A 24,878-nucleotide genomic window follows, 5' to 3' on the forward strand; every position below is an offset into this window, starting at 1 on the left:
TTCTCACAACAGTTTATCAACTCATAAATCAAAGATTTTAATCTCAATGCCGGATGCAGATCAAGTAGAATATTGTTCTACTTTGTGTGCTAAAGAACACATTAATTTGTCAGTGATTAGATTAGTATAATAGGATTTGAAAAAAATGAAAGATTGCTTTAATCGTGAAAGATCAGCTAGCATTTTGCAACAAAAACAAGCACAGCAGTTGCCATCAAAATCCGCCTCCAGTTCTCTGCAGTTCGGTGCAAACTTTTTTTCTTTTCTTCTTTCCCTTTTTTGTTTTTTTTTCCTCCCCTCTTCAGGTGCATGTAGCTTTACTTCTCGAAACCATCGAGATGCTGCTTCGCAGACCATCCCTGCTCAATGTTTAGAAGCTGTTGACTCAAAGGTCCTTGTGGGTTCTGCACGTCGAAAGTCATCTGCCAGATCTTCTACTTTGATTGATATTTTGGGGCTTAAGGAACTGTCCTCAGTAAAAAATTCAGTTACAACTTCAATTTCTGATCCTTGGATACAAAGGAGTTTCTATAAGCCATATAATCCTTCTGATCAAGGTGTTAATTTTTTACGTAAAACGTTATTTTCTTCCTCTCCAGCTGAATCCTCAGAGTCAGATTGCTCTAGCCCAAGCCCCATCATCTTCTTAGATGAAGAAGGGTATCAAAAAAGCTTGAAGGCAAAACTTCAGCTGCCAAAAATTCCAGTAGTGAAAGATGGTATAGAGGATTCAGATTCAGAAGTAAGTGAATTTTTTGATAGTTTTGATCAGTTTGATGAGCTGGAACAAGCCTTGGAAAACTCTTGCAAAGTTATTAGGGATCCCATTGTAGGAAATCCCTCACAGAAAAGGAGGGCTGCACATGAACAGTTGTCTTCTGCAAGCATTACAATGAATCCTCAGAAATTCAAGTTTGATCGTCCCACTCTCCCAGCCAATGTAAAGAAACCAACTCCTCGTAAACCAGAATCGCCGTATAGCAGCGTCTTTGATGTCCCGGATTCCCCTCGCCCAGTTAAAACATCAGGAGAAGAGAATGGAGGCTTGTTCAGCCCTATTAGATCATCAGCTTTCAGTCCACTAGGGAGCTGTGGTTCTTCTGAATGTTTATGTCGAATTAATCTTGGTGGAGATGGGACAGGTCAAAATCACCGTGATGCGCTCTACAGTAGTTATTCAGCATACGCTGATAGTGTTTCATTTGAAATACTGGGTTCTGTTTTTCAGTCTGAGTCCTCATTGGAACAAGTACATGCAGGAAATGATTCAAAACACAAAGGGATTGGTTTGAAAGAGAAAAAAGGTCAAGCTGCAGATCTCAGAATGAAAACTAGTAAAGAGCCAGATAAACAAGCCAAATCTAAACATAAGTCATTAATGATTAGAGATAGCATTCAGAAATTTGCAACTGAATTAGTTGAAAAAAGTTTTGGCAGTGCATTTAAAGACCTGCAAAAAGGCGTTTCTTCGTGCACCAGTGCTCTTTGTCATTTGGCTGCTAGGTTGACTTCTTCTGTCTTTCAAATGGCCTTTTATGAGATTGGAAGACGTAGAGCAATCTCCCTGAAGGAGCGTGCCATTAATGGGATAGCAAACTTTTTGGTGAGTGAAGCCATAACTGGTGCTTTGAAAGAACTGCGGCATGTAAAGAAACAAATATTTACCAACACCGTTGCCCGGTTTGCAGCAGACCTTGCTGAAGAACTTGTGTTTGAAGGAATAATGGAAGTATGCCAGTTTTCGTATCCATCGACACCTACAGCTGCACAGCCTTCATCTTTTGATTATGAAGACAAAGTGGTAAGATCCTATGCCAGAGATTTGTCTGAATCTGTCATTCAGGAGGCTTTTATTGAACTGTCTCAGGTTGATGTGACCTTCACAACACAAGCAGCCATTAGCGTTTCCATGGACAACATCAAATATGTGAGTGCAGAAAGTATGTTAGAGTCAACACGGACTTCCACAGTTTTTCCTAATTTTAATGATAGGGTAGCACTGAAGCCCATCCAAGATTCCAAGAAGGAATATACAGTACAGCAAGCTCTGTTTTGCACCTCTGGTGTTGTAAGTTCAATACCTGTGCCCTTAGCTGGAAGAGCTCTTTATCAACATCAGGTTTCCTCTGATGCTTATAAAGCAAAAGTATCTACTGCTCCGAATTCCGATGACGGTATGAAAGTATACAAAGACTCCACTCATCCATTTTTCACAAGCAAAAAGAGAGAGGAGGAAGTTACTTCTTACAGAAATATATACCTAACTTCAGATCACAGTCAAAGTACTGAAAGTACTCCATCACTCTTACATAACCAAAACGATACCAAACAAACAAATAACAGATCTGGAATGAACAATAATTCAGAATTAACAAGTGGGTCGAAAGGCATTAATACTTTTTCTGGAACTATGGTAGATATGATAGTAAATGAAGCTTATGAAGCCATAACCTCATCTAGAGTAACAAAAGCAGTAGAAGAGTATACAGATTTTTTAACAAGAAAAATAATAGATAAAAAACCTTATGTGCAATGTGTTGGTGAAGATTTCCCCAAGAGTGTGTTTGCAGATCAGTTGGCCAAGTACGTCATAAAACAATCTGTGGATGAAAGTAAAACTGCGTTATGCAACACTAGTGAGAATTTAGCATGTAATGTGAGCTCACAGACTTACACAGGTATCAGCAGAAAAGAACAATTTGTAATAAAGAAGCAAGAGGCTGAGAAACAAAGTAATGTTTCTGTAATTGTGGAACAACAGCAGATGCCTTTGAATAATCCGTGTAAATTTCTTACTCCAACTCATTCTGTTCAGTGTTTTTCAGAACCTAAAGATTATTTGCAGGAACAAAAAGGACACAGATTTTCTTCAAAATCACCACCGTCTTGTTCCACTGTGACTTTTGCTAGGCATGTTCTAGAGGACTTCACTGACACAGGAAGCTGCTCAATAACACACTTAAACAAGCCCTCAAAAAAGCACGATACTCAGAAACCATCCTCAGGACCTTTGACTTACAGGCAGGCTGATTGTTTTCTGCATGCAAATAGCTTTTCTTCAGTGATGTTTGGCAGTGAAGATGCTTTGCACATGGAAGATAAATCAAGTCTCAAGGATGGAAGTACCTGTGTAATGCCTGGTACACCCCCACCAACCCCTTTAGTACCATGTCAAAGTAGTTCTGAAAGAAACCTAAGAAAACTATCTAAGAAACTCAAGGGAGAATTAGCAAAGGAATTTGCACCTGCAACACCACCTTCTACACCGTACAATCCATCCGTTGGTGGTTTGTCTGAAACTGAACGTGACTCTTTGGAAAATGAGGAATTTATGCTGAAACTCATGCGGTCGCTTTCTGAAGAAGTGGAAAGTAGTGAAGATGAAGATCATTCTGAAATGCCCATTGAGAAAGAGGAGTGTTCAGAAAAAACCGTTCAGTATGCAGATTGCTTAGCTAGTCATATAATTTCAATAGCGACTGAAATGGCTGCTTCCCATTTAGATGGTAAAACCAACAAAAGAGAAGCTGATAGGCAGGTTCAGTTAGGTATGCAAAACAAAAGATGTGGATATACTGCATTTATAAACATCCCAGAAGAGACGTGCACTTCTTTGTGGAATTATGCAGGTGATATGGCAGGAAAAGTCATCAACGAGGCCAAGAAGATGGTGAAATCAAGGCATTGTAAACTGTTGAGGTTGAAGCGGGTTAACTGTCAGGTGGATTGCCTTTATCTGAGGAAAGGTGATAAAGAGCGTAGTTCAAACGAATGGTGCGGGGACCAGTGGCTGGCGGAGAGAGATGCATCTGTACTTCCTTTACCGCAAAGTTCAGGCATGACAGGTTTGACTTCCAAATACCCAAGCTGTGAAAGTGTGACTGACGAATACGCGGATCATATTATTCGAGTTTTGAAAAGAGAAGGCGGTAATGCTGAACTGTTGATGGATCAGTATGCTAGCAGACTGGTTTACAGGTCTATCAAATCGGGCTTACAGCAAGCTGCTAGAAAAACCAAATGGAGATACAACAGAAAGATACTTCCTGGGCAAAACGCACAGGTAAATGGTAAGCTGGAGCTGATCAAAACGGTGAATAAAGATGCAGTACAGCAAACGAAAAGCAGCATTCATCGCTGTGAAGACCAAACGTGCGAAAGGAGTATCGGCACACAGAGAACAGAATGCATGGACTTGTTAGATTTTTCAGAATCCCTTGCTTGCAGTATCACTTATGATGTCAGGAAGAAATTGAAAACGTCGGGAACACGTTTACCAAAGTCTCTGACAGATTCCTGTCTATATAAAAAGACTGAATTTGATGAAGTCACAGGGGATCTTATTAAAACAAGATTTTCTAGGACATTTCTTCCTTTCTCCCCAGATCATAAACTGTATCATAGTACAGGCAGTTTAAATGAAAGTGGCTACAGCGAAGGCATAATTCAAACTATAGAACAATATGCTAGGAAAGTAGCAGATGATACTTTAGAAATGGGTTTAGAGTCGGCTGTTCTCCATGTGGCGGAAAACAGAAAAAATGGGGATAGGCTCTCATATACTGAGAAACTGTCTCCTTTTTCTGGAACTGTCTGTAGATGCTGCAGCATGAAGGAACATCGGTACTGTACAGAAAGTACGTCTCATCACCTGCCTGCGCAAGAATCCTCCATTCCAGTGAGGCATTTTCTTCATTCTGGATTAGGTGGTGCCTGTCAAAAATCAAGAGTGTTTCAGCTTGATATTCCTAAAATTCACGTTGATGTAGAACAGAAGATAGTGTTTTCTGACAAGGGGGCTACTGCGGCCGTAGAGAAAGCAGAAGGAGAGCTGAGTTACACAAGTCTGACAGCTGACAGTGGTATTGGACAAGATGGAGTCAGTTTTGCTGAAAGCCTTACTACTGAAATAATGACATCAGCTATGACTAATATTGGTCAGGCGGTTAACATAAGGTAATATTAATTTTCTCTTACTTGTTGCATTCTGTACCAGAAAAAGAAGGATTGTTCATACCAATATGTGCTCAGAAGGAATTTTTTTTAATTATTTTTTTTTAGAAATTTACACTTTATGTTCTGCGTGTTTTCTTTTTATTCCTCTGGTGATGTTTAAATGATTCAGAACTAGAAAAAAAAAAAGTCTTTTTTCTACCTGTGTGAGCTTGAAACCAAGGTTTCTGTGTATATCAGTGTGCATATATTCCAGTAGGTGACTAATAAGTGGAACTTGTTATTTCAACTTGAAATGCTGTTATTTTTACCTACAGTAGAGAATAGTACCCCTTAAGTGTTTTATTGATCTGTGAGCCATGACAGAATCCAGGTTTGTTCCCTACCTGTATTTCCTCTTCTGTTCTAAAAAGTTTATTTTTGCATTTGTCACTAAGACCAGCATCTGGTACTGTCCAAACTGGCCATTGCTTTATAGTATGAAGGCTTTATTTTGATTATGGCTGTGTGATGACAGTGTCCTTATTATTGGGGAAAAAAAGCCCCTCTTACTTAAAGAAAAAACAACTTACTAAAACACACTTTAGCTTATACGATAGTAATACAGCAGACAAGGAACTGACTTTCACATTCTTGTGTATTTAGCAAACGCTAATATACTGTTTCCTTTAATAGGCCTATAAATAGGAAATATGTGCCACAGTGACTTTGGGGCAAACGGCAACTGTTTCTTAAAACAGACTGCAGTGATCAGAATGACTTGAAATTCCTTCTCTTCAGGTCCAAAAGCAGTCTTTACCATGTTGTCTTTTCCAATTTATAGTAATGTTTGTTTTCCTATGATTTTTGTGGTGGAATTCCTCACAATAGCTAAAGTTTTCTTTTCCTGGTTTCTAGAAGGGGCATCATGATGAATAATAAAATTATTTTTTACATGTTCAGTAGATGAATGGCCACAGTGGGAACGAATTAAATTTTTCGGGGTTTGATATGAAACCCATACGTACTAGCTTGTGCTCCATACATGCGAATGAAAGTTTTTGTTTTGTGTGTGGGGGTAACTTTTGCAGAAAACTACAAGATCTGTTTTAACTTCTATGACCTTTCAATGAAAGCATTCAAGTAAAAATTCTAGCAGCGTAAAAATGCTAATAAGATGTATATTGTGGCTCTCTGTACAACAGAGTGGAGTCCTTAGTGTGTGACCAAAAAAATAGTAGTAATGTGGTGCTGGTTTTCTATACCTGCAGTATCAAAGATACTTTTTCTGAATGACTACTTAAAATATTATTTAAAATTTCTAGTTAGAATATAACAGCAATAAAATACAGGTTTCAAAGAGATGCTGTTTATTATTTTATCTGTGGCAAAGAGGCGATATTACAGTTTTAACATGACAAAATTTGTTTCTTACATCATCATCTAATATATGGTGTGTAATGCACATGTTTCTTGAGAAGCTGCCTTATGTGGGGAAAAGAACCGTTGCTAGTCCTGGCATAACTGTAACTAAAAATGGGGGAAAATCACCTTTTTATTGCCCAAATGGGTTCTAGTTCAAACAGTTAAACTATTTATTCGAAGCTACATGTTTGTCTGCAAAAAATCATGCTCGCTGGAGCAAGGTGTTGCCTGTGATGTGGTTAAGGGTAGCTTTTTAAATAGTGGCTCCTTGCTATGGTGGTAGTAGGATGATAATTTTTCTTGAACTTTCTACCATTTAATTTCTATGTAGGTAATCACAGTTTGCATGTTCTCATGTTGTAACCTTTTTTTTAGATCTTTTGAATTGCCTTTTAAAGGCTACCTTCTATTGAGCATACTTGCTTGATTGTTTTTTGGGTAAGATTTTAAATTTGTTTCCTGAGGGAAAAATTCTGTATGGGTCATGTGTTGCTACACTTCCTTGAAGCAGAAAGACAAATCTTTATCTACAGAAAGGCCTTTTTAAAAAACGGTATCCTAATGTTTTAAACACAAGTGGGTACTTCAGCACTTTGCCTACAATAGCAGACCATGTAGCTGGTTGTCCTGAAAGCAGGGAGGAGAAGCAGCCAAACTGCTATGGTGAACAAGTTCAAAAATGTTAAGTCTTTTGCTTAAAAAGTTTCTGTAAGACAGTCTGTAAGACTAAAATGCCTTCTGTGTTTTATAGCAAATAATCTTCCAAATGAGAGAATTATTTGTGCCACTCCCTCTGTGGAAGAATTCCAAATAGCAATGAAATTTCAAATAGCAATGAAACTTCAAATTCATTTGGGTGGTCCATTTCTTATGTTGAGAATAGGGTACAAATTAATGCCCCTCCCCCCCCTTTTTTTTTTCCCCTTGGACTTCAGTGTCTTTGAAATGGTGTTAAATTGCTGTAAATGAACTAACACAGATCAGCATGAAATGCAGTGATGTTTTTGTCTTAAATTTTTGTTTAGCTCTGGTGGAAGAGAAGGATTTCACTCTGTTGAATCTATTGTTAGCCAGCAGATGAGTCTTAGTATTGGTGATGATAGCACGGGCAGCTGGTCCAATCTAAGTTTTGAAGATGAACATCCTGATGAGAGCAGCAGTTTTCTTCACCTCAGTGACAGGTAATTATAAACACGTTAGTATAGTTAAACAGTTACGTTGATGTCAAATTACTTGGCATCAAGTGGTTTTCTCCTGGGGGCTGGGGGAGAAGAGCTTATTTTTGCTTCACAATAACCCCTTTATTATATAGGGTTCTGATATTATGCTTGTGTGTTCTTACAAAATGTTGTTGCCCGGGAATGTTCATATTATACACTCTGTAAATGTGTGGAGTGTGCATTGATATCAGGAAGTCACATCAAGTAAAACTGTACATATATAATTTAAATATTAGTGAAAGATACAGACCTTTTAAAAACAACCACGATGCATAAAATACGACTGGAAAGTATTGTTTTTTAGTTTTGCTCTGAAATACTAAAACTTAATCATTAAGAATCATCTATTCTTGAATACTTTGCATGAGGAGCTTTAACAGCAATTTTTATCTCTTTTGGGAGTTGAATTTATAAGCTGTTCTAACTGATGTTGGTGGAATATTTATGTACTACTAGCCATGAGCTTACAGGTCTGTAATATTGTAACTTACCTGTTCAGGGTAGTAACGTTTTCCATGGAGCTTCTCACAACACTTACCCCGGCTGATTGATAACTAACAAATATTAGAATGGGAATTTTAAAGATATGCAATGTCTCTGCCTGTTGCCAGGGAAAATTATATTGAGAGTTGTGGCCCAAGCTTCTATATAAGGAATATATGAGGAATGAGTAAGGTTAGTTTTTTATGATTGATATACCACTTACGTTAATGCAGAAAGATCAGCATTTCTGTTGAAGAACAGCAGAAACAGGGGAGAAATTTTTTTTTTCTTTTTAGTTAGTGCTTACAGCGTCACTGAGATTAGAGAAAATATGGGGGATATACTTCCTTATGTAGTGTGCAGATGGGTTATTTGGTATCAAAGTGAAACTACTTGCTTAAATGTGTACGATATTTTTCATGTTTTGCTGAACTAAGTAATTTAATCAAACCACTACTATGATTTATCACTCATACAACTGAATAATTTTGTAAGAGAATACATTGCCTTAAAGTTATTTTAATGAAATATCATCTGTTGTTGAATGAGTGAAAATGAGTTCAGACTTACATGACGAAATCCAGAGTATAAGGAATAGTATTCAGTATACTGGCAGTTACAAATAGTGAATAAAATATAGGTTAGTTGATGCTAGAAAAAAAACGTTTAAGAATATTGCTGTACCTGAAGTGCTCATGTTGTATTTGTTGTGTGTTTATCATCCCCAAAACAGATTTAAGTGAAAAAAAGGTAATTTCTATAACTTGCAAGAAAATCTGTGGCTCATAAGAGGAGTGAACTAAATTAGCATTTTACTCAGAGAAGGGGAGGCATGATTTGGACAGCAAGGTGTTGGCAGAAGAAACTGGCATGCACAAATTGATGAGCTAGTTTTACAAAGCCAGCTGTGGATTGGTAGCAGCACATGTGTTCATTTGTGTTGCTGAGGTTTAGCAGGTGGAAGTGACAGGACCTGGGGTTATTGCCCTGAGTAAAAATATATTTGGGGGGAGACCTTCTGTAACAAAACAAGGTTCAGTAATAACACTGTTTCTAGAACAGTGTTATCGTCTTCTAAAGAAATAAAAAATTGCATGGCACTGATGAAAATTTATTGCTTTCATTTTCTCTTTTTAGTATAACTGTTTTATTAAACAGGAAAATGCCATTCAGTCATAGAAGGGGCATTCATTATGCAGTTGCAACAGTTGAAACTTTGACGTTTTGGGGTTTCTTTTGTTTGGTTGGTTTTGTTTTTTTTCCTTATAGTTAGGGATGGTTATATGTAAACCATGTCAATTTGAAACATTTAAGTGTACTATCAGGTAACATTGCTCCCCTGGCAGCTGTTTCTTAATGCAAGTGGCTTCCTTGTGTCTAAGCAGCTGTCAGCAGTCTTGTTGTACTATCTTTGAGGTACTAGATATCATTATACCAATTTTTTAGTAGTGTTGGTACAATATAATTAAGTGGCATAGTGAACGTTAGACAAGTTTTACTTGGTGAGAGAGGACATCTCCCTTCCCCCAGTATTTTCCAAGCTGTTTGCAGTGTTCAATGGATGCTCATACTTGAGACTCCTTTAGCTGACATTTTGGAAATTATCTTCGTAATGATAAACCCAGAGATTCTATTTACGGTAGTTGAAATTTTTTTGGAACACAGGATCGCAATCTCCAGAAAACAACACAACAGTACAAGCTGCAATGGTCCAGTTCAGTTTACCTTGAGTTGCTTTACTTCAGGGGGAAAAAAACCCCCACAACATTTTTGTAGTGGCTCTGTTGAAATGGTATATGCTGTTTGTGTCTCAGATCAATATAAAAATTATACTTCAGTACTTCACAGAGGATTAAACTATCTGTAAACAAGGCAGCAAGACAACTTGGAAAGAATTATCAAAGCACAATCCTTGCAGTTCCATTTGAATGGAAATAGGAATGAAAGTTCTTTAGCAGATTTGGTAAAGTTAGTTATGCAGGGGAGTTCTTGTATCTTCTGCTTTGCGTGCCTAATGTTAGTTACTTTAATTGAGAAATAAAATAGTGTTAGGCTTTCTCTATAGTTAATGTATAGGTATAGGCATAGATGTAGGCTTTTCCAGGGCATGAATTGGAGCATCCAGGTTAGGTTATAATTCAGAGCAGAAGTCTCTTGCCTTTGGCTGTATGTACATAATGCAGAATCTCAAAGCAGATGATCTGAGTTATAGTTGTCATATGTTTTCCCAAGTGGAAAGCTTTTCTTTTAATTCTTCTGCTGGCTCATGTTGAAGAACTGCATGAAGCATTACAGAAGCATTATAATGCCTTTGTCTATTGCTTGTTCTGTGGTTGCAGGACTTTACTTTTAAGACTGTTAGTTTGCCATCGTAAAACAAAATAAAGATCACTATACAAAAAAGTCTTGTACGTTGCTATGCATTATAATCATATGATTAAATATATGATTATTTCAGACTAAGTTTGACATCTTAAAAATACATTAATCTCTTATCTAATCAGAATAGTAGTATGTGTGAGGTCATTCTGTTAGGTTGCAAATACTTTTTTTCCTTCGATCGGAGAATTGGGGCAGCTTTTACTTCCACTTACGTTATGCATCTATAACTTTAAGTGAAAGAGGCTGTTTGAGTGCAAAGTATTGGTATCGATAGGCTATGTTAAATCTCTTCTATCCACGTAATTCAAACCAAATTTAATACTTCGGATAGTCTCACACAGTAGCTTGAGACATGTTCTTAAGACCAGGTTTGCATTCTCTGTGCAGATCAAGTTGGTTGATTTGGAAACTGCTGCTCTTTAATTTTCTTTTTTCTTTTTTGCATAACGAGAGAACTGTTTGATTGTTCTTTGCACACACACACACACACACATATATATTTGTCTGCTAGGGTGTGTTCATATTACAGGCTTGCTAACCTGCTGTTACTGTTTTGAAATTAGGATCCAAGCTGGCATACTGGAAAGCAAGGGACACTGATAGGTGGTGATGTTACTGGCAGACTCTTGAAATAGATTAATGACTGTCTCTCGAAATGTTTCTTTACACCATTCATGGTTTTAAATTTTAGTATTTACCTTGAGTGGAATGAGTGGAAAAGAAGAGCTTTAACAGTCATGCAAAACTTAAGTGAAGAAGGCATCTTCTTGCAGCCGTTGTTCTCTGGAGTTGCTTCATGGCTCGTCATATACCATCTATAGTAGACAATCTAGCTTTCTCAAAGAATGCTGGTTATCTTGAAATCCTATTTTGGAAAGCTTCCAGATATACTCTGGGGGAGGTATAAAGTTGAGGAACAGGAGATTTAATCATATGAGTGGCTCAGTCTTGTACATAAGCACAGACTTAACAAACTCTGCTAATTATCTTGCCTGAAATGTACCAGTGTAAGGACATGCTCAGTTTTTTCAGTTCTTTGCATTGGCTTGAATGTAGTCATGGAATAAAAGTAGTATGTTTATGAACTGTGAGTGAATTCATCTTTTTAGTATTGTTTTCACTGATCTATAACCCCCTCCCCATTTTTAAAAAATGAGCTTGTAGAACAATATTCAGAATTTTTTTAAAAAGATTTTTTTATTTGCTCTAAGAATTCTGTTTCATCAGATGTTGGCGATCATTGCTGGATTTTTGGAGTGAGTTGGAAGGATTTTATTTGTGCAGTTGTCTTCACAATGTATAATTTTAATAACTCCTAGCTAGTCCTTAAGCAAATATTATAGTTGGAACCATATTCCTGTGAGTAATCATATTGAAATTGTTGAGCTTGTATAAATAACGAGCAATGTGCTTAGACCTGAGGACAGAATTACTGCTAGCACTGATATGGAAAATTAATGAGTAAAAATTAATACTTTCACCTGCGTACTGAAACTTTAGCAGTTTTGCATTATTGTGCACGTAGCCGCTGTGAATAGCACTGACAATCGGGTTTGTACTCGGTTCCAGCAAACCTGTTTAGGAAGTTTCAATGCTCTCGCATTAAATGTCTTGATAAAACAGCTCTAAGGAAAATGAAGGTTCTAGTTTGAGGTATTGTTCTTTTCTAGTTCAGCTGTGTTCTCTTCTTCTCCTGGCAGTAATGGTAACAGCAGTAGCTGGAGCAGTCTTGGTTTAGAAGGGGATATGTATGAGGAGAATTTATCCTTTCCAACATCAGACAGGTTGGTTGAGTTGAGAAATATAAACCAGATGGGTTCCTCATAATTAATGCATGAAATCATCATTTTGGAAAATAAAAATACGTGCTTTTTTTTTTTTTATGCTGGTACTTTATTCGCACTCTTCTCATTTAATCACAATATGATTTCTTCATTAATTAATCCATACGGAATGGTTAAATTTTGCTGTGCTAAACTGACAAATGTGTTCTGCTTGCAAAATGGAAGGTCCTTTTTGTGCATGTTCTTGCTTGCAGTTTTACAAGTCTTTAGATTCACTTTTTCATGCAAACTAGAGCTTGCTTCCTACAGGATTTCTGTTTTTTCCTTTAGCTTGTGGAAACTTGCAAAATTGCTTGGTAATTGGTTTTTCTAGAACACTTATGACTTACAGCTTTGAATAATCTATAGCTGTTCATACTTGTGACATAAGACGGCTCAGCCTTTTCGCATATGAATTAAAACTAATCTGTCTTCCTTAATTAAAATCAACAAGTTTTCTTCTTATTTTACAAAGTCTTCATATTAAAATCTTTCTTTTTAACACCCTTCTCTTGTTTCTCTTTTCTCCCTTCTTTCCTTAAGAGCAAATCTTGTGAAGTTGACAATAAATCTGTTCCCAACATGAAATGGTGTGAGAAGCAAAGCTTCTTTTCATGATCACTTCGTAATTCTTTTATGATCTTCCTGTCCTTTAACCTTCATTACAGTCTTAGGGTTGACTACATTTATTGTGCATATATTGGATTGTACTAATATTTTTGTTTTATTTTTAAAATACAGTGATGGAACAGAAGATAAAGATGAAGACTCCAAGGATGCTGTAGAAGGTAATGTCAGTTCCAGCATATAGAATTGTGCTTGACCTGTGCGCTCTACATGAATTATTTTTGTTAATTCTTTGCTTCTGTAGTCTGCAAAACAAGCTGACAACCCTGTTATCCTTATACATCATAATGCATGTCAATCAAGTGTCAGAATATATTCTTAGATTAGTACCCTACATACATCTCTTGGTACACCACTGAAATTTACAGCCTTTGGGATGTCTCTGATGCTCGTACATGTACTTAATAATGTAAGGTAGCGAACTCTGATGAGCTTGTTGAAAGCATACATTTGTATGCATAGAATAACTTCTTTGTAAAATAAGGAGCCATGGCAATGCATCTGCATGGCTATGTTTGAGATACTGAAGAAGTTACTCAAATTGGCCATATTAACCTTGGAAGAGGAGTCATGAGAAACAATGAAAAAACTTGGATTCAATACGTTTGCTGTAATCTCTTTCTTCTTAGTGAAATATAAAATAGGGTCTATCCAAAATTTTGTTACAACTTCATGGTTCTTAGAACATCTCTGCACTGGTTCCGGTCTGATAGAAGTGCCAAAGGTTGTTAACTCAAATGAGGACAGCCTGAATACACAGTGTGTGAGGCGGATTTAAAGATGAGCTGATGTTAGAGCAAGTGGCAACAGAGCTTTTCTTTGTGTTGGGTATACTCTGAAGATGAAATAAGTGTTTCAAGAAACCTCTGCTGCCCACTTACAGAGGATATTCAGTCATGTTACACATCTTCAAATAGTCTTGACGTAAGCAGAAAGATGTGTGGTCATTTCTTTTTTTTTTTTCTTTAAGCTCTTGGAAAAATATATGGAAGTGAACCACATCTTTTAAATTTATTTTTTTAAAAATCAGATCTGACTGTAAGGTTATAAGGAAATAAAACTAAACTAAATTATTGAGTATTTTTTCCTTAGGAAATAATTATAATTAAAATATTTTCTGCTCTGTAGGTTTCATCTAGGTTACCAATATACCATTGCTTTCTTTTGGTCTCAACTTAAAAAAGCATCTCAAATGCTCAAATTGCTCAGTTAAAATAGTGCTTGATTTTATTTCTTTACACAGTTTTGGTGTCTCCGGGAGTCCAACAGACTGCTTTATTGTGTATTAAGGATTTTCTGGTGAAGTTTTTCCCGTTTAATTTCTTCACCATTTCGCTGTTGTTTTGAAAAGAGTCTTTCTGTTACTTTCATTGTAGGACCATGTAAATAGTATTCGTAGAATCATAGAATTGTTAGGGTTGGAAGGGACCTTAAAGATCATCTAGTTCCAACCCCCCTGCCGTGGGCAGGGACATCTCCCGCTAGCCCGGGTTGCTCAGAGCCCCGTCCAGCCTGGCCTTAAAAACTTCCAGGGATGGGGCTTCCACCACCTCTCTGGGCAACCTGGTCCAGTGTCTCACCACCCTCATGGTGAAGAACTTCTTCCTAACGTCCAGTCTGAATCGACCCATCTCTAGTTTTAATCCAGTCCCTCTAGTCCTGCCATTACCTGACATCCTAAAAAGTCCCTCACCAGCTTTCTTGTAGGCCCCGTTAAGATACTTGTAGGCCACTCAAAGGTCTCCTCGGAGCCTTCTTTTCTCCAGACTGAACAACCCCAACTCTCTCAGTCTGTCTTCATAGGAGAGGTGCTCCAGCCCTCTGATCATCCTCGTAGCCCTTCTCTGGACACGTTCCAGCACGTCCATATCTTTCTTATAGTAGGAGCTCCAGAACTGGATGCAGTACTCCAGGTGGGGTCTCATGAGAGTGGAGTAGAGGGGGAGAATCACCTCCCTCGACCTGCTGGCCACGCTTCTGGTGCAGCCCAGGATACGATTGGCTTTCTGGGCTGCTAGTGCACACTGACGGCTCATGTTGAGCTTCTCGTCCACCAGCACCCCCAAGTCCTTTTCTTCAGGGCTGCGCTCAAGGCAGTCACTGCCCAGCCTATATCTGTGCTTGGGATTGCCCCGACCCAGATGGAGGACTCTGCACTTGGTCTTGTTGAGTTTCATGAGGTTGGCATGGGCCCACTTCTCCAGCCTGTCAAGGTCCCTCTGGATGGCATCCCTTCCCTTCAGTGTGTCAGCCGTCCCACACAGCTTGGTGTCGTCGGCAAACTTGCTGAGGGTGCACTCTGTGCCACTGTCCATGTCGCTGACGAAGATGTTAAACAAGACCGGTCCCAGTACTGATCCTTGAGGGACTCCACTCGTCACTGGCCTCCACTTGGACATGGACCCATTGACAGCCACTCTTTGGTTGCGGCCATCAAGCCAGTTCTTTATCCACTGAATTGTCCATCCATCAAACCCATATTTTATCAGCTTGGAGACCAGGATGTCATGCGGGACAGTGTCAAAGGCTTTGCTCAGGTCCAGGTAAATGATGTCAGTTGCTCTCCCCTTGTCTATTGATGTTGTGACCTTCTCATAGAAGGCCACCAGGTTTGTCAGGCACGATTTGTCCTTGGTGAAGCCGTGTTGATTGTACCCAATGACCTCTTCATTATTCTTCTGCCTCAGCAGTGCCTTCAGGAGGATCTGCTCTATAATCTTACCAGGCACGGAGGTGAGACTGACTGAGTATTCCAAGTAGAAAACCTTTGTACCTGCTCATATACATTTGGAAGTTCTGTTCATGCCATACCTAGGAATTTTTCTAAGCTGACTGCACCTGGTTCACCAAAGAATTTGAAACACAGCCTTGTTATTACCAAATGTACATCTATTTTATAAAACTGAACAATATATAGAAATCTCCCAGTGATACATTACCACAGTGCTTTCTATCCACTAAGTGTCATATTTTTTTTTATAATTGGGACTTTCTCCTATAAAGATACTAGATTTTGGGGCTCCTTGACAAATATTCTGTTGTCCACCAATAGCACATTTATGTTGACAGTTCCACTAGTTAATTTTCTCTGTCTTTTTCCTCCTGGGGGATCTATTTCATCTTCCTTAACTTCTTCAGTGAGGAATGAATACCTTACGTACCTCAATTTTTATAAGCTTGATTGGAAGAGTAGTGAGGCTGAGGTAAACTGCACATGAACATATGTTTTTTTTGCAAATATATTCTATGTTTCTAGGGAGTTAAGTCCAGTAGTCTGGAAGCAGAGACTTCAAGAACAACTCGGAGAGGACTACACACATGCTTAGTGGGTTCTGAGAGTGGATTACTGTGACAGCTGGATACAGAAATTCAGAGTGGGAACAGAAGATGACAATGCTGTAGTTTCTATGTGTTTCTAATGCAACTGCTTTTTTCGATACTAATGTTAATTTTTGGAACCCATGCTGTAAAGGAAGTTTTGAAAAATTGGATAGACCTCAGTAAAAACAGCACTATATTTTGGAAAAAATTGGAGGCGATCTGATCAGTCTGCCTGTACAGGAAAGAATTCTGAAATACACACTTTTTAAAAATTTAGTAGATGAAGGCATGGTGAAGAATAGCAGTTTGGAAACAGAAATGACTGATGGATAATGTGAGAGCCATTGCTGTTCAAAAAGTTTATGAAAGCCTGTGTTAAATTCCTTGTTGTTTGGAATGTATGTTATAGCTTAGATGTCTCTTAGTATTCAGCTCTATTCACGTACAATTGTAAATGGGATATACAGTGCTTCCTTATGTGAAAGTACAGAAGCACTTCAGACCAGCATGATTTTTTCCTTTTATATTATCTGTGTGTATTAAATTGAGGTTTTTAAGAAAATATAGTCTAAACAGTGAACTACAGAGACTTTTTGGAAACAATTTGAAGCTATGTATTTGATGATTTGTATTTTTAATGTTAGGTTCGGAGCGAATACGGAAGACTTTAGCAATAGTGAATATCGATCTGGAACCAAATCTAGTGGACCCCCAACTCAGAGCAGCGCTCCAGTGGCTGGCAGCTTCTGAAACAGAGGTGTCTGATCTTCACTTTCATGACACTGCTACAAGGGAATTTGTCTTGGTACGTACTTGGGTTTGATGGGTGGTGAGGAAGGGAAAGGATTTGCTTTGTTTCCATTTGCTGTGATGCACCAGCTGCTACTGCCTCATTTGCCACTCCATAATACTGAGGTATTTGCTGTTAAGGAAAATCATTATTTAAATCCTGAGAGGTCAAAGTGGAACAGCCTGTTTAGCCTGTGTATGTACAATAAAGAAAACAGTATTAATCAAAGCTGAGTTAACTTGTTACACTAGTTGTTCTCCTTGTTTTACTCCAAAGAGGACACAATTACAGCATTTTTATTTAGTGAAAAATGTATTTTTTCGAGCATTTTTACTTAGTATTTAATTATCTATAAACTGAATCTTCCTGAGAACTTCTCATACAAATTAATTTCTAACAATATTTTGATGTTCTGCCTCATTTTTTTTTTTTTGCTATCAAATGCACATTTTCTTATCACAAAAAAGTTTAGGTTCTAATTAAATATTAAATATGTTTTTATTCTGTAAGTAACTGCAACTAAAACTATTAAGAAAGAAGGCTCAGTAAGATTGTTTCATTTTTACGTGCCTTTGTTTTGGTTTTATAGATTGAATTTAATATGTGACCAAATAGAAAGCGGAAGTTTAAAAAGTTAGGCTTTAGCAATTGGCATCTCTTAGGGAACGGTCAAAATTTTGGTATATGCACTGACCTGAGATTTTCCATCACAAACATATAAGTGAAAATTCTTATTCCTATAAAATCATAAAAATTATTCCTTTGTGGCTACGCACCAAACTGCACGTGGTGATTTGGCATTTATTACGTTTGACCTATTCTCTTTTTAATCTTCTTCCAAGGAATTATTTTTACATTACCTGGCTATTGAAAGGCTAAACTAACAGATATGTAGGCATTGTCTCTAATGATGAGGTTGATATGAATGATAAATTATCAAAGATTTTTATGTTGTGACTTGGTAACGTGAAAAAGTGTTAACATGACACCATTAGTATGTTTTTAATAATTAAGATCTTGGCAAAAACAACTTAATGTGCATATCAGTATATTAAGGAAGGAAAAGCTTGCTCCCAGTTCCCAAATCTAGCAATGAGTCTTCAACTTGGTGCTTTCCAAAGTTAAAATCATCATTTCAGGAGAAAAGGGGGGTGGCCAGGAAGTAGAGGACAGTATGACTAAATAGTCTCCCAAACTTAGATGAATGTGGGCACCTATGGTGCTTAGTTACTCTAGACTTCTTCAGTATGAGGGTGGTGAGGCACTGGAACAGGTTGCCCAGAAAAGCTGTGGATGCCCCATCCCTGGAAGTGTTCAAGGCCAGGCTGGATGGGGCTTTGAGCAGCCTGGTCTAGCGGGAGGTGTCCCTGCCCAGGAGAGGGGGGTTGGAACGAGACTGTCTTTAAGGTCCCTTCCAACCCAAACCATTCTATGATTCTGTTGTACATTAGTTCTGACACTTAGAGTGGACTTCAAGCTTTCATAAACTAGAAGGCAGTTTGAGAGTACTTTTCTCTATTTCTGTTTTTATTTTAAACTGGTGGGTTTAATGCTTATATTCATATATTCCTCCCCTGTTACGGATCGTAAGTGTCCTAATATGAAGAAGAAAGTACTTCACTTCTTCTGTTCTCACATGCCTGCCTCAGCATTCTCTGAAGTTCTTTTGATGTGAATGAGTTGGGTTTAGTGACTACAATCATTCTGACCTCGGGAGCCATTTTTGCCATCTTTTGAAGATCAATCCATCTATTTCATGCTGCTTGTATGTGAATTGCAGTGTTGCAAATACTCAGGCAGGCTACTGGTAGGACCCACAAGTGTTGTTAGTATTCTCCTTTGTGTGTGTGTGACACACCTGCATCTTACACTGCAACATAATCATGTAAGTCAAAAATAGATGTCAGGTGCCATTATTTTTTTTTTTCCTTTCAATTTTTTCTCGAGTTTCTCATTCTTCTGGCAGGTCTGACTTAGCAGATTTCAAAGTTGTGGTGCTACTCTTTGAGCCAACACACAGAACAATGTAGGAAAGATATTATTAGCTGGCTGTGTACCTGAACACGACTCTAGCTACCCTAATAAGAGAATATACTGAGAAGAGCCCTTCTGGCAAATAGCAATGTCTGTTATGTATGCACTCCTAAGAAACTGTAAGATTTTTCTAATTGACACTTGAGTCATAAATTGACATTGAGTTGACACCAAAAGATAAAACATAAAACCTTCAGGCACGCAGTAGTCATGAAAAAGTTAAGATAGTTAATTGATTCACGTAATTGTATAGATTAATTTTTAGTTCTCTAAATGCAGTTATATTAAAATGAATTGAAATCCTGCTTTCCCCCCGCCGGAGGCAGGGAAGGATTACCTTTTTTTTTTTTTTTTTTTTTAATTCCATAATTCCATCCCGTTTCTTAATTGGAATGATCTCTGACCCAAACTGAGGTTCTGAAATTATAAATAGTCATTCTTAGTTCTGTCCCTAGTAAAGCTAGACAAGCACCTCCAGAGGGCACTGCAGCCCAGCAGAAAACTAAACTGACCTCCACATACTGCTCACTCGCCAGCTCTGGGGTTTTGGTCCTCTAGTAGGTACTTTGGTAAGTTACCTCAGTTACGTGGGCTTTAGATTACATTAAACAGTAATTTTCTCTATAAGCAGTTAGTGGGTTCTGGAAGGGAGGAAAGGCTTGTGTTAGCTGATCACAGCAGGGTAATGAGCCACTGATGTGATGTGGCTGTATAAAAGACAAAAATACTCCTAGCATGTATCAAGCAAGGTATTACTTGCTGCAGCTGGGTATGAACCCTTACTTAAGGACACATGTTATGCTTAGCAAGGCAGAAAGAAGTAAAATACATATGTAGGAAAGAAAATACATGTTAGGAGCTAGAACAAGAAACCAGTTAATTAGAATTGATAGTTCTTGACTTCTTTGAGAATCACAGAATCATAGAACTGTTAGGGTTGGAAGGGACCTTAAAGATCATCTAGTTCCAACCCCCCTGCCATGGGCAGGGACATCTCCCACTAGCCTGGGTTGCTCAGAGCCCCGTCCAGCCTGGCCTTAAAAACTTCCAGGGATGGGGCTTCCACCACCTCTCTGGGCAACCTGGTCCAGTGTCTCACCACCCTCATGGTGAAGAGCTTCTTCCTAACGTCCAGTCTGAATCGACCCATCTCTAGTTTTAATCCATTCCCTCTAGTCCTACCATTACTCGACATCCTAAAAAGCCCTAAAAAGGAGCTCCAGAACTGGACGCAGTACTCCAGGTGGGGTCTCACGAAGCCTGATGGCATGGTTTTACAGGTGCCTGGATTAAAAAAAACATATATATGCAATTTTTAATCAGCCCTTATCTAGCGCTGTTAGGATTTCCGGTGTCTATTTTGAATAAACTCCAATATTTCATTTGTCTGACAGTAAGAAACGGATCAGTCTGCTAAAGGAATAGTGGGATTGAAGTTTGAATGCTAAATTAAAATAGAAAGATTAGTGAAGGCCAGGTGTTGGCTCTGTCGTCTTATAATGGTGGTATCTTTTTCTTTGGACACAGGTTTTATACTGTATTTGCTGAAGTAGGTCTTTGAACATTAGCAAAACTTCCCTCTGGTATAAGAAAAATTACTATTTTATAAACCAACAAACAGTATTTACAAAATTGCCTGCCATAGACTGTAAAACTCTTGCTTCCTGTCCTCTGTTTTAAAATTCACAGAAATAACTACAGATTTCAGTTCTTTTTATGTAGAAAAGCCATATTTTTTTTCACTGAAAAAAGTTTCAGTGTTCAGGATGTATTGTATTTGAAATTAGAGACGATCTTTTTTGCTCGTTCAAGTTAACTGCTTGCTCAAGAAATTAATTGTTTTATATATGCTTTTATGCCCACATTCTTTGTCAGTTCCATCATCTAGGTAAAGAAGCAGAGAGAGATTGTCTTCCTTTTCATTTTTTAATAGAATTTCGTATTGCAATCTGACAGGTCTCGTAGAAGAAACATTATGAATTTTAAATTTTGTATCTGTGGCAGATATTTCACTGCACACTATTTATGACTTTTTTGTTTTTGAACTTAACACATAGAATGTCATGGTAGGGACTGTGAAAGGCAATAAAATTCTACAGTTCCAACGAATAAGTAGGGTGTCTAAATTGCATTTATTAAATGCAGCACTGACAGTTGTCCAGAAAGTTACAGGGAATAAAGTTTGTTGGGTTGAGTTTTGCTTGGGGTTGTTTGTTTGTTTGTTTTTTTAATAAAAGATTTTTTTATTTTTTTTTTTACTTCTGGGCAAACTGGTAAATTCATCCTTGTCTTAGGGTGGGCTTTTTTCCATATGTAGCTGAGCTTGACATATAAGCAAAGGAAGATTTTATTTGCTTGGATCCTGGGCGGAAAATAAATGTTTTCAGCTACACTGATCTCTGCTCCCAAGTGGTAGCTTAACTTAACCCTCACCTTTTCCTCTTCCCCAAGTTGTTATAATTTCCCAACTCTGAAGACACTGTTTTCATTGAGGGTAGCATCCGTGCCACCCAAACCACACTATAAGTTGTGAAAGGAAAATCCACATCCTTTTATTAAGACTGAGTTTTGTCTTTTTATATGTGCATTATTGGCATGGGAGGGGTGGCAAATGTCTTAATCTTGCGTTCAGAATTTCCTGTTTTTTGCAGTCTTGATGAACCACAGCCCTCATACCTGTGGCACCACGTCATTTGAAAATGTCGCTCCCACCAGAAGAAAATTTTGTGAAAACTGCCCTAAAGAGAAGTGCCTGATTCTTGCGGAAGTTTTTGTTTTTATAGATGTGGGAATAACGATTAACTCATTACAACTGATCTCTTATGAGCTAATGTTTCAAGAATAACTTATGTAACTGTTAATCAGGATGTGCTGGTCAAAATGTTTTGTTTTGTGTTCTCCTGTCTCCCCTTTAGCTTTCCAGAAGACTGCGAGAAAGAAATTGGAAAGTTGGAGATCTCTTGCAAGCAGTGCTGAAATATTGTGAAATGATGGAGAAGGTGTCTGATGGAGAGCAAGCTCTAAATAAGTCTTTGGTTGGTTGGCTTCTGGAAAACATCTGAAAAATCCAAAGACGCAACACTCTTCACTTCATTCCTCTTTTGAAAGGAGATAGAAAGAACACGGATATGTAAAGTAAAATTCAACTAATAAATGTTCAAGTAATTATCAGCATTTAAGAGACTTTGAGGTGAACGTCAAAATAGCTGTGCTGTGCTTTGTGATACTGTGCACATGGTATGTTTATTCAGTCCGTAATTGGTATTGTCCACCCACGCATAACATGTATTTACTGCTGTGTTCAGACCATTGAAATATTTATGAAAAAATCCCTTCTCTGTGATAGTAGTTCAGAGGAGACAGTCTCGGACATGGTATTCAGGATCCCCACTGTGCCAGGATAGCTCTTTTTCCCACTTGTATATGTGCTATATTTGCTGTGGGAGTAAGAGCACTGACGTTCTGCAAAAATCGGTTCTGCAATACCTTGCTTCAGACAATGAAAAAAAAAAATTACCGAAGTTGGCCAGGTGTTATGTGCCCAAGGGCACTGTTGCCAGAAAATGGTGGCAGTCTTAATGCAGTCTGGCTTCACAGCCACCTTTATCAAGTTTAACTTTATGTGATGATGTGAGAGTCTGCTCCGAAATTGTTGAGGTGCAAATACATGTTCCCTTTTGTTGACTACTATAGAGCTGGTAGAAGGGCAGAGTGGGTAGCTGAGCATAATTTCACACATACTTCTTCATCCAGGTTTCCTGAAGCTTGCCAATCAAGTTGAAATTGCTAAGTTTCTTACTGAAGCTTTTTTGTATGCAAATACTTCTATGACATTAATTCTGTGTCGAAGAATTTGTATGTTAGTCTCTCAGTAAATGTGTTAAAAGTAGCAGATTGAAACTTGTTCCTCTGAGGATTTTGGCCATCTTCTTGATTAATTCTTCATTTCTTAGTCTCTATATATGAACTTTCTTTTCAGTAATAAAGAGAATTTTGTTACTCAGTGAGCACTTAAGCTTTTAACAAAGAAAGCTAATTAAAACATAAAGGGGAAATTTCTTGCAAATTGATTTTCCATTTTTCTTAACTACCTTCACTGAATTTTTTTTTTTTAAAGGCACTTTTAATCAGGTCGTCTTAACAGCCTGGTCAAGTTTCTCACCAATGCTGCTGACTTGCCTCTGAAGGGAAATCTGGACCTTTACGTATCTTGTGGTTTGAAAGTGCTTTTTGGATTTTGATTTGGTTTTGGGGTTTTTTTTATACATCCTTTGAAAGAAAAAGCCATGTGCTGGTAATTACAAGGTTGGCACCTCAAAATTCATATCACTTGCAGGAGCATCATGGAGTCATCTTCTGGATGAACAAAAGAATCTTAATAGTTTTTTTTTTTTTCAAAGAAAAATGCACTGTTGATATGGTGCACAAGTTTCTGATCCCGAACAAGGAGAGATAAAGTCTCTAAACTTATTAATGAATTTTACTGGAATGTGTACCATTCTGATTTCCCCTACCCCCTAAATTACTGTGAGGTGTCACACTGGTAACTCAAGAGCACGCTCCTTGTAACGTCTTTTGTGTTTCAGGAAGGCATTCCACTGCTCCTTTTACAGAGACCTGGATATAGTCCTCATTTGTCACCTGGATTTCTGCCTTGGATCTCACAAAGCTCACCTTTCTCACTGAGTTAAAGATTTTTTTTTTTAACATGTTTGTACATGCACATAGGTGTGTTTACACATGTGGATACACAAATAGATATATATATGCATCTCGGTGTATATGAGATCTCACCAATATGAACTTACAATGTAAAGTTTTACCAGTAACTTAAAATTCTGTTATGCTCATAGTTTATTGCCTCACTTCATGTATCATTGATTGATCTATGTATGCCATGTGACAAAAAGACCAGCAGCCATTACAAGGTCTTTTGTCTTGTTATAGGTAATATAAGGCCAAGCGTCAGGAATTGTTTTTTCTCTAGAACCCAAAGCGAGGGGGGAAAGTTAGCTTAATTCCTGTATTTGGAAGATGGGGCTAGTAACAAATATTTTTGAAGAGTTGCACAAAAGTCATCAGGATTTTTTTTTTTTCTGCCCCAGCCCCCGTACTTCTTTGTTCCTTTTTTTTTTTTTTTTTAAGGTTGACTTTCGAAGTTATTTTAGACAAAAATTTGAAACCATTCTTTGGCTGTAACATCTTCCCTTTAACACAACAATAATGTACAAATTTGCCTATAAAATTGAAATGTGAAGAAAATAAAATACTAAAAACAGTGCCCTCAGGACGAAATTTTGCTCTGGGTTTTGCACCCTTGCATTCTCACCAAGAGGAATTTCAGGACGCAAGGATACGGTAGTACTAGTACAGTGTTTCTGTACCTGTCCAAAACCAAATTGATAAAGATATTGAAGGCATTATAAATGTATAAAGCTATATATTTGAAAAAAAAAAAAACCAAAAAAACCCCAACCAAACAACACAACGGAACAGCCAATTTTTAACTGATTTATTCAGTATATTGGATGTGAAGTGGTTTTTCTTTTCTGGACCTTTTCTGGAGAAAGGCAAAAGATTGTGAGATTCCCAAAGCTTACAACTGTTCAAAAAGCGAAGTAGACAATAGTTGCACTAAAAATGATTTTTATGAATGGAATCTTGTTTCCAGACTTGATCAAATACATTATGTAACTATTGATTGTTGGTATATTAAGGAAGAAATTGATTTATTAGCTTTTGGGGAAGGTAGTATAGTTTCCAAACTTACATGAGAAAAATGTTATGAAATACTTAATTTTTACTTAGAAAACTGTTTTGATTTTTTGTCTACACAAATTG

The 24,878-nt window shown here is 37.7% G+C and overlaps 1 protein-coding gene across 3 annotated transcripts in view; it reads left to right on the top strand.

The window, feature by feature from the left end:
* The window catches only part of AKAP11 (A-kinase anchoring protein 11), a 44,490-nt gene extending 20,006 nt beyond the window's left edge, over positions 1–24,484 (top strand). For 2 of the 3 annotated variants that reach the window (XM_074564862.1, XM_074564871.1), the window contains exons 7-12: positions 306–4,956; positions 7,383–7,538; positions 12,143–12,226; positions 13,007–13,053; positions 16,858–17,018; positions 21,953–24,484. In XM_074564862.1, the coding sequence (XP_074420963.1) occupies positions 306–4,956; positions 7,383–7,538; positions 12,143–12,226; positions 13,007–13,053; positions 16,858–17,018; positions 21,953–22,099 (5,246 nt within the window). In that variant the 3' untranslated portion in view covers positions 22,100–24,484. The remainder of the gene's footprint in view (positions 1–305; positions 4,957–7,382; positions 7,539–12,142; positions 12,227–13,006; positions 13,054–16,857; positions 17,019–21,952) is intronic. The other variant, XM_074564880.1, reaches the window with a different exon arrangement.
* The last annotated feature ends 394 nt before the right edge of the window (positions 24,485–24,878 follow it).

This window comes from Larus michahellis, chromosome 1 (assembly GCF_964199755.1).
Source record: "Larus michahellis chromosome 1, bLarMic1.1, whole genome shotgun sequence".
NCBI classification, from domain to species: domain Eukaryota; kingdom Metazoa; phylum Chordata; class Aves; order Charadriiformes; family Laridae; genus Larus; species Larus michahellis.